At 45.7% G+C, this 10,895-nt stretch overlaps 1 protein-coding gene across 1 annotated transcript; it reads right to left on the bottom strand.

The window, feature by feature from the left end:
- Window positions 1-6,139, bottom strand: kcnj16a (potassium inwardly rectifying channel subfamily J member 16a). The gene is made up of 2 exons (XM_040177432.2): window positions 6,005-6,139; window positions 1-2,839 (listed from the first exon to the last, which is right to left on the bottom strand). Exon 2 carries the CDS (start codon window positions 2,827-2,829, stop codon window positions 1,531-1,533), a length of 1,299 nt encoding a protein of 432 aa, XP_040033366.1. The 5' UTR covers window positions 2,830-2,839; window positions 6,005-6,139; the 3' UTR covers window positions 1-1,530.
- Window positions 6,140-10,895: the final 4,756 nt, after the last annotated feature.

The raw sequence follows: 10,895 nt of genomic DNA, 5'->3' as shown, positions 1-10,895 counted from the left end.
GACATTTTTTTACTTTAAACTTTATTTATTTAATGAAAATAACGTAACATGAAGGATAAGACGTAGAAACCAGTAAAAAAGTTTTTACCTTTCCATTCACACAACCCTAAAAAAATAATATCAACAATTTACAAGAAAATCCCACCACAAAGTCCATTTTAGTAACCGTTCTGGAGCCACGCTGGCTTGTAGATTAAGATTTAAAGTTCATTTTACAATTTGAACTCAGTTAATAAACAGTGAATAAAACAATTACCCCACAAGCACTACTTAAAGTAAAAAGCAACTTTTCTTTCAGCCTCTACACTATAAACTATTTACCCTCAAATCCACAACCACCTCATTCTGAGTATTCTACTAAGACTCATTTAACTGTGTCTATATTTCATAGTATGTTGTATTCATGTTGACACAAACAACCATTTATATCCTGTGTAGCAACTACAGAGTCCCTGTGGGCTTGAAAGGTGGCAGAACATCTGAACAAACTTCTCACACACTCCTGTAACTTCATGACATGATCTGTTCGTATCCTCGCACATGACGTTCCATCGCATTCTGAAGCTGAGCTGAAGTTGGATTTCTATGGAGAACCGCACCGCCCTAGTGATGGATACCAAGTTGCGTAATCATGACTCAACTTCGGGTTTCTGACTAAATACCTGCGAATGAATTCGCATCAGCCTCAGCTACACTTTGTTTTTAATGTTGGTTAATGTTTGCAAGCCATACTAAGGTGGTAAACAACACATCCGCTAAACGCCAACATGCTAGCATGTTAAGAGCTTGCGGTGTCACGGATGGTCTAATATGTTAAAATGTGTTACTGTGTTAATATGGTAATGTATAATATGTTATGGAGTCGTTGTGGTGCAGGGGTAGAGGGGGTGTGATGGGAACACCAAGGTTGGTGGTTGGAGTCCTGGCTGCCCCATGTTCCATGTCGAAGAGTCCCTGAGCAAGACACCTAACCCCTAATTTCTCCCCGGGCAAAATGTAAAAAAAGCCATTGGTTAAAAATGTAATGTAAGTCGCTTTGGATAAAAGCGGCAGCTAAATGACCTGTAATGTGATGTAAAAATATTAAAGTGTTTTCCGTCTTTTGCACAAGAAGGTGGAGCTTTTAAATGCAGACATACAAGGTGCGTCTATGGTCTGTAAGGCGATGATCACAAGTTCATGTAGGTCATTGGTCGGCTACTTCTTTGGTAGCGTTCTTGCTAGCCGGCTACACATTGTGAACAATCCCCGGGCTACGGCTAGCCTATGTATTCTACGTGCTGGACGAGCAGCTCTCGTTGGAATGAATGAAGACGCCATTATTCAAGCCCACAAAGGTTCAGTCTTTGATACTCAGAAGACAGATTATAGGAGAAGTGTCACTTCAAAAAGATCAGATGCTAACCAACAAAAACCAGAACCCTTATCTTTTTCATTCCGTAAATGAGATTCAGTAGCATCGTCAATATTTCTCTTCAGCAGTCAGAACTTCTTAATGAATGTTGGCCTCAAACTTCATGGTTCTGCTTCTCATATTACTAGATTTGTGAGGTCATTTGGCAGAGTCAACCTGTCTTGATGTTGAGGGTCTCCCGAGGAGGTCGATTCGGGTGGTTTATGGCTGTCGTTGACAAGTTCCACAGTTACCATTGGGGGTTTCAGGAGATTTTCATAATGGTTCCGCTGCTGTGACTTTGGAGATTGGCGTGTAGAAGATGTGGGTGAATTCCGCTGGGAAGATCTGGGAGAAGGTCGCGGGGAAGATCTGGGTGAATGTCGCGGCGTATGCCGGGGCGAGGGCCGCCACTGCTTCTTGTGCTCGTACTCCTCGGCGCTGACCTCGGGCACCAGCACCTTGGCAGTGTGATTGAACAAGGTGTAGTCCACCCTGTAGTGCCTCCTACTCACCCTGATCATTTCCTGGAACAGCTGACCCCAGAGGATCTCAGCTGGGGTGTACGATGTGCGGGACTGATGCAACATACCGGAGGAGTCGTCTGTGTAGGTGAAGGACACCACTAACTCGAAGTCCGCTTTCCGCAGATCTACCAAGCTCATGTTGTACAGCGGGCTGCCAGTCTCGATCCTGTGGAACACGGTGGTAGGCGTGACCAGGATGACGTCCCTCTGCTGGATCACCAGGTCTTCGTAGGTCACATCCATTTTCCCTGTTGCGTGCACCGTGGAGTGGACGATCTGGGCGCGGGCCGTGCCCTCCACCAGGTGGTGCCTGCGGAAGTCCCCGACCCTCCAGGAAAGACACAGGTAGCTATCGCGAAGATTGATAACGGCGCAGTTGCTGAAGCCTACGGTCTGCGCCCTCTTCCGGGCCGAGGCCATTTTGGCGACGACGATGCCGATGACGAAGGTGTCAATGAAGCAGCTGATGACGTCTTGTATGGTGACGATGATGATGGCGATCATGCAGTTCTCGGACATCCCTCTGTAACCGTAGCCGATGGTCGTCTGGGTCTCCAGCGAGAAGAGGAAAGCGGCCGTGAAGCTGCGCACCTCGTACATGCAGGGCTCACTCGTGACGTTCCTGGTGTCACCGTGAGCAAGAGCCATGACCCAGTACAGGATGCCAAAGAAAAGCCAAGACAGGATGTAAGACAGGGCGAAGATAAGGAACATCACCCTCCACCGGATCTCCACCAAGGTGGTGAAGATGTCCGTCACAAACAGCAACCACTCCTCAGGAACGTGGCGAAACACCACGTTACAGCTGCCCTCTTTGCGCACATAGCGGTATTTCTTGGGCTGAGGTCCATCGTGGGCCTTCACAGGGAAGTTGTCGGTGGGTCTCACTGGTATGAGTTGTTTATGCATCTCATAGAGTCTGTAGGGAAGACAAGGGAGAACATTTAGAAGTTTTATTCGCCAGTGCGGTAAATACATATCGATATATGAGAAAACAAGTGAGTAGAATACATCATCATGGCCCAGTATTTAGTATATTTAGTACTTTCCTGTTGCCCTGCAACACAAAACAGACTTCCACCTAAACCACTTAGAGACCATTTTCCGATTATCTTTTTTCTGGACACCATTTACGCAGCAGAGTTTTCCATGTGTCACAAACATTGGCTGATCACTGAAAATCTCCAACCTCCAACAATTCTTGTTGTGTTACTTCTTATAAGTCCGACAAGTCCCCCCCTCGCACCTGTAACAGTCTCAGAACTATCTCAACTTTGCATTTAATGCAAGTCTTCTGACTTTTACAAAATTCCATTTTGATATTTAAAAGTAGGGTTAGTAGTTGTATCGTGAGGCTAAACAGGGCCGGCAGAGACGGACGTCCCCCTATAATTGTATTTAAACAAAGACTCTGTTACCGTGCCACAGTTGGATAAGTGATGCTACGCTTCCTGTAAACACACACAGGTTTGCTGATGTCCGAAGCAACGGCCTGAGACCTTTTTTTTGTTCTGGGTGGAGGTCGGGAAACTGTCAGAGGGCCAGCAGAGGACATACCACAGGACTCAACTGGTCTCCGTTAGCCAGGGGAAAGAAAATGTGGAAACTGGAGTGGTGTGATGGTTCGATCGCGGGCGGAGGAAAGATCAATCACAGCCAAACCGCTGAGAGCATCCTCTCCACCTAAAACAAATGGGCTCTGAATCGGCGCTATCTGACTGAGTGAACTCAGACCACTTTCTCCTGGCCACAACCTGCCTCCTCTCTGCCAGACTGTGGAGCTCTCTCCATGAGGTCATAGGCACAACGTCCTATTAGCTTCCCATGATCCTTCCTGTTGCCCCGACACGGACGACGGGAGGAACAAGGCAGTGGCCTTCTGGAAAGCCAAGAGATGCTGAGTGTAGCTTTCAAATCTTCCTTCTGACCTGCAGAAGGTCAATACGTTGTATCTTTACTTCCTCACTGGCACAAAAGAGATCCTGCTTTGAGGTCTCTACTAATAACCCAAATCTTTGGCATTCTACTGGGATCCGAGGGAATCTCTTGTCGGTCCTGCTGAGCATCAAACAGCCGATGAAACAGTGTGTGTTTTGGCCCCGATGGGTCCTTGTGTTGTGTTGAGCTGTTTTCTCCACAACCACTTATGACCTGAAACAAGCAGCTCTGTGTACAAAACAACCTCCTGCAACCACAGCACTCTCCGACCTCTGGCGTTAACTTTCCACTCGCCACGAGACCAGACTCAATATTTTTGAGGTATTATTTTTTGTTTTTTCATGAAAAAAGGAAAATCTCAAGTCTTACTGAATGACAATCGATGGATGAACTCTGGGAGCAACTTGGCGTGATCCCTCTCCGGCCCGGGGCACTTACAACTCCATTACATGCTCACTTACTGCAAATGACATTGTGCCACCCATCTGTGGTTTACTGGGACAGAACCGTGTGCATGGGTGGCTTGTCTCAGCTCTGCCCTGGAGCTCTCTGCCACCTCCGGTGACCTTCAGAACCTCCACGCTGCAGACATGTTTCCGTCCTGTGGAGTCACTTAACCTTGTGAATGCGTGTTGAGACATCTCCACTTGTTTGAGGAGTATTTCTACAAACTAGTAGTTGGATCTGTAGACGTTCATCTGCACTGGACGTCGTTCGAAGACCAGAGGGCACGTTTCTATGTGATTTAGTAACGATTTGTATCTGAAGGTTAATGGTTTATCCAAACTTCAAAGAGCCAAGTGGACCACAGCGCCGGTGTTTGGTTTTAGTTTGCTGCATCAGAAATAGCTCAATGTTTCTTTTAAGGAGGAAGAACTTGAAACCAGATGCAGGATTTAACCTCCCAGAGATAGATCTCTACTGTGCATTTAGTACAGTAAGTGAAGCCAACACTTCAAGTGTTAAAGCTGCATCTTCTGTAGTAACCAATAGGGGGCGACTCCTCTGGTCCCATAGACGACTATGAGAAAATAACCCTCAATCCTACTCTTTATTCCCTCAGTAAACATTGTAAACATAGGTTTATGGTCTTAATGTCTAGTTTCGGGTCTTCTTCAGTACAGCATGATGTTCATTTAGTAAATTATGGTCCAAATAGAACATAAAGAGGGGGGGTTTTAGGGCGGGCCACAGTGATTGACCAGGGAATTGTCTGGTGGCCTAAAAATGTCTTTTTCATGGTTTTCCTTCCGGACATCAGTCCACAAACTAATGGGAGACGTCTTCTTCTTATACAGTCCGTACTTGCCAATCGGCAACCCTTTTGAGGAATTGGCTTCTAATTTTGGGCCTTTACTTTCCATTGCTGGCAAACAGAAAATTCAATATATTTTAAATAGTTGTTATATTAGAGGCTTGTTACAGTAATTACTCAAAATATGAGGCAACTTAAAGTGTCTGTTAACTAAAACTAAGAACTATATTTTAAATGTCATTAAAGAAATTCCGATGGCTACTTCCAAAGTACCGTGTTACGTTCTTCTGTCTGCATGGTTAATTGTTGATTTTAAACAGTGTGCCGCTGTAGTAGAATTTCCTTCAAGACCAACGTGCATGATTGCGTCATTTACTGTTCAAGATTAATAGTGTTGTATTTATGAAACAGAATCTGTTGATGTTGAGTCTTCTTTACCCAACAGACATTCATAAACACAATAATATTGCACATAGTTTTCTGTCTGCTGAAAACGGCCTGTGGTAGTTTTCTTGAGAGGCAGTTTTCATGATTTGCACATTGCTTATCACTCGGGCTGCATCTTGTTTTGTTTTTCTGGTGTTGAATTACTGCTGAGATTACAAATTGTAACTTTTACTTTTACTCCCATTGGTTTCAGCTCAGCGTGAGCAAAGAGCAACTAATCCTCTGAATGGACAGTTTGCTTTTGGTTTATTTTTAAGAACACAATTATATTCCAGTGCATTTAAACTAGTATACAAATCCTTAAAAAAGGCCACCATGCCTCATACAATATATATTACACAAATGTTTTAGATATATATCATATATCCACATATACATGTTGACATTGAATTCAACAGACTGATATTACGTAACAAACAATAGATGTCACAGGTGGATTCCTACCTTCCTGTTTGTGTGTGTCAGAAGGAAACGCTGGACCAGTCACAGGAATGTGTGCACCTGAGGGGAAGAGCTCTCCGAGGAGCCGGCGGTAGCTGGACAGGCGGCTGCTGGAATGAGCCGCCCAGCTGTCTCTGCATAACTAAAGATTAACACCTCCCTCCAGCATCACATGGTGTCACACGGACAGGTGAGCGCAGGTCGGACTGTGTGTGTGTGTGTGTACATACATGCAGGTGGTTTATTGGGCTCTGGTGCATGATGGCACTCTAATCGAATATCTTGGTAATAAATGACTACTAATGTCTACTACATAATATTGGAGATCCAATAGAAGTTCAAAACTAGTTTGACATTTGGTCATCTCTGAATTGTCTTACTGCTTTTCTTTCTCTGATGTGACGCCGCAACCAAATATCTGTGGGATGCAGACTGTTGATCTGCTTCGAGAGATGACGGGCCTTTTCCTTTTCCTACTATTTCCTGAAATTTTAAAAAACCAAACCGATCATCATTCAACTGTCCAAAAAACTGGCAGATTAATCAACAACAAAGAATAGTTGTTTGTGGCATCAGCACTGGTAGTGACGGCCTGTCGGTTGTTGAAAAGCTGGTTTCAGAAGGAAGGAAATGATTCTTGGAACTCTGAGTTCAGTTATATAGATTAATAGGATCTCCTTCTAACAACAAATCCCAACACTCTCCCTCCTTTGTGCCTCTTTCAAAGAGGTGACCAGAAATCCCTTATTCCCACCCTCGCACTCTTTAGAGAGTTCTCACTTAATAACTGCTTCTATGCTCCATTCATGGGTCTCGGGTTTCGGACGTGGACTTCCATCGACCGTCCACCTGTGCTGCTGTGGAGAAAAGGCTCTTACAGGCTGTGTCTTTCTCCTGGAGCCACAATTAGATCTGGGCCGATGGAAACGGGACCCGGGCTTCGGGCCTTCGGGCTTCAAGTCTGCTTGACTCCTCGGTCCTGCTGGTGTTTTGTTGTGTGCCGGGTCAGGAGGGTGTTGACCCACCCTGAAGGTACGAAGAAGGAGAGTGGACCGGTCAGAGCCAATGCACCTTTAGAAAGTCTGATTGTTGGGTATAATCAGTACTGAAGGAAGGTTGTAATAAACATCACGCATCACAAAACCCAACGCGGTCTGAAGAAAACAACTACAGACCTTTTCTCCAAAACGCTTAAATGTGCAATCTTTAACAAACTCCTGTCTCCGCCTTGACCCCCACCAGTCAGGCTGACCCGACTAATTCTCTCCTTCCCTCACTCGGACACTCAGGTGGCGGCACTCTGGGCCCTTGTCATCTCCACCTGGACTACTGCAACTCCCTCCTGCAGGTCTCCTGCTACCTCCATTCCACCTCTGCAGCTCATCCAGAATGCAGCAGCTCCACTGGTCTTTAACCTTCCTAAGTTCTCCCTCACTCCTCCACTCCTCCGCTCTCTTCACTGGTACCGGCGGCTCATCCAGTTCTAACCACTGGTGCTCAGGTACCATGCTGTGAATGGATGGGGTCCAGCTTACATCCAGGACCTGGTCCAACCCAACATCCCGACCCGCACTCTCCGCTCTGCATGTGATAAACTGCTTGTTCCTCCTCACTGAGAGCAAAACACTCGACTAGATCTCCACTCTTTGCTGTCCTGCTCCTAAATGGTGGAAGGAGGTCTCTGAAGACATCAGGACCACAGAGAGCCTTCACATCTTCAGACTAAAGACACACCTCTTCAGACTCTACCTCCACTAACACACTAACTAACTGGAGCACTTACATTGGACTTATAATGGTTCTTATCTACAGCAAGTTGTACATCGGCTTATTTGATGAAATTGCACTTTCTTGTTTCTTGTTCTTCTGAGTTTGTACCCGATGGTTGAAATGTAATATAATGTAATATAATGTATGCTCTGAACATGAACGCGAAGAGTCGGCACATAAGTAGCTATGTTGTTATCACAATGAAAAGGGTTTATTGATGTACAACAAGTACATGTTGGAATGCAATACAATGTTTAATCTCTGGGCACCATAAAAGTCAGATCCAAACGTGCTGGCAGTGGTTCTCGGGAGACCAAGATGTCCTAGAGTCACATGTCCTCGCAGCTTAACGAGATTGTAACTAAAAAAAACAGACATTTATGTCACTTTAGTTTTCAGTCAGGTTTCTCCGGGTCGCTCCGTCATGAAACTGCTCCTTCGGTTGTTCTGGTGTGACTGCAGGAAACCAAGCAATGTGAGCCATTTGACACCTTTGCAAAATCTGCAGTGTCAGAGGGCGACGGGTACGAAATGACTGGATGGTTTTACTCTTCTGGTTGGAGCACAGAGGGGGTCCGCACAGTAAATTCCTCTGGGTGTCTAAGAGCACGTTTTTATGTTTATGAACCTGACTGCATTTTTTAAAAGTGAACAAATGTAAGTCCGCTGGTGTTCCGTGTGGTGGGTTAACGGGGGTCTCGGCAAAAAAAGGTGCACCCAAAACGAATGGACTTGTTTCCAGGAAAAATAAAATGATTTGTTCCCAATAAAAATGATCCCAAAAAAATCCATGAGCACAATGTTCAGCTCTGATCAAACGATCCGACACAGAGCCAACATGAAAGGGGCCAGAAAGATTTTGGGGTGTGAAATGCGGACAGAATTTAAAAAAAAAAAGAAGGACATTATCTAATTATAAAACTTGGTCATGGTCAGCGTCTCAGAAAAGGTGAACTGAGGTAGCCAATTATATTCCAAGTATGTCTTTGCAGGGTGAGGGGCCTCTTTCTAAAACACATTCACGTGTATATATTTGTATATACATGTCTGGTATCTGGACTACAACCCTGAACCTGAATTCAAATACGTACGGTGCAAATAAATAATGTGATTGTGATTGAAACTGGCCGAGGGAAACGACCCCGCTCACGTGTAGACACCCAGCATGGCTCTCTTTAACGTGTGATGTAATGAGTGAACTAAATACACACATTGTGGTGCCGTGTTCTAGTCACCACTGTGACCGGGGCCCCCGAGGGCCCCTCAGGAAGCCCTGGTGGTAAATCCGGCCGTGTCCCTTTCCCACATTTGTTTCCTGTGCGTGCATGAGCATGTTTGTGTGCGTTGCCATCTGCGCAGCGTGTGTGTGTGTTTGAGTGTGTACATGTATGTGTACATGTTTGTGTGTGTCTATGAGCAGTTGCATGCATGTTGTGCGTCTTTTTCCCGTGTTGGGAGTTTTTTTTCCTAAAAAGCAAGCAAACAAGCAGCTCTGCAGTACGAAACCGGTCGGCTGCTCAGCAGCTGCTGGGTTCGCTTCACCGCGGTTCAGCTGCCAGATAGCGACTTCAGGTCCACCGTGCTGCCTTCAGGGTCACTGTGATGGCTTCAGGTCCACCGTGCTGCCTTCAGGTTCACTGTGATGGCTTAAGGTCCACCGTGCTGCCTTCAGGTTCACTGTGATGGCTTCAGGTCCACCGTGCTGCCTTCAGGATCTGGTTCTGTCCACAGTGGACTGGTCTCTGCTGAAGGATCTGGTCTGTCCTTAGTGGACTGGTCCCTGCTGGAGGACTTGGGTCTGTCCACAGTGGACTGGTCTCTGCTGGTGGCCCCACTGGAGTCCGAGCTGAATAGTGAACCTTCGTGATGTCATGTGGTTTCTTCTGGTTTCCCTAGAATCCCACCCTGTGGCACTAATGGTGAGCTTTAGGAGGAACTATGTAGAAATAGACCACATTCTATGATACGGAGGTCTTTAGAGGATAGGGACTAATCTGAGACTGGTTCCCATGAACTAGACTAGACTGGTGTCCTCACAGGTTCTTTAGCTGATGATATCTGGAACCAGATGTACAATTGTCTCTCTTGTCTTTGTTCTTTTTGTTTCTGTGGATTACAGAGGATTAGACCCTTGTTACCTGATTTTTATGAGAATAAGCTTCATTCAAGATGTTATTGTTTAAATCTCAATACTTGAGTGAGAGAGAAGGATTGAGCATTAAATCGTTCATCAGCATCCATGAGGTTCCATTAATCTAACTGTGTCTCATGTTTCCTTCAGAAACAACTACTAAGTGTTGTGTGTGTTTTGTGTGTTTCTGTATGTTGTGTGTTCTGTTTACAAATAGGTAAAACCAAAGTGTGGCCGTGTTTTCAGACCACTTGGTTCCGTGGTCACAGCAGTGAAACCCCCGTGTGTCACTTCGTTCTTCAGCTTCAGCCGGGTTTCATCCACCAAACTTCAGCCTCTCAGAAACTCTTGGAAATATTTCTGCTTCAACAAATCTGGTTCCAGCAGAACTATAAATATCGGCGGCGTCCAGCTCGGGTTTGGTCTCTGAATGTCAAACACAAAGTTTCCGATTCCCGCTGGCGGCGTTCTGAGGGGCGAGAGTTCAGGTCTCAGCACGAGGTGGAGAACTCCATGATCTGACTACGACGTGCTCATTTCCTCCACTATCATCAGCGAGGACGTCCGGGCTTCGCGCTCCCTCTCTGCCGAGTTTAAGACATGGTCCTCCTACACGGGCAGGAGAAGCTGCTCCTCTTAGGGTTCACTAAAAGGAGCAGCAGCTCTTTCCTGCATTCATGCAACCAAATTCTAATGAGGTCCTTCTGTACCGACGAATGACTGACCGATGGCGCCGGGGACAAAGTCCCATCTCAACGCAGCCTCCTGTAATCATTGGAGGTTTCACCAGAACGCAATCAGCCAGCAGGTGTTATGATTTACATCCCTATTGATTTGACTCTTACCACAGGCTGTATTAATAGTCTATGAAGGGGAGACATTATCCTCGGTGATTCTCCAGTTTCCCACCAAATAATACATTTTGCCAGATTACATCCAACACATGACGTTAAGGTTATTTCTTTGTCTTCACACAATATCTATTTATGTGCT

The sequence above is a fragment of the Gasterosteus aculeatus genome, chromosome 5 (genome assembly GCF_964276395.1).
Source record: "Gasterosteus aculeatus chromosome 5, fGasAcu3.hap1.1, whole genome shotgun sequence".
NCBI classification, from domain to species: Eukaryota; Metazoa; Chordata; class Actinopteri; order Perciformes; family Gasterosteidae; genus Gasterosteus; species Gasterosteus aculeatus.
Note: the sequence above shows the minus strand (reverse complement) of the source record. Positions and strands in the feature narration are given on the sequence as shown.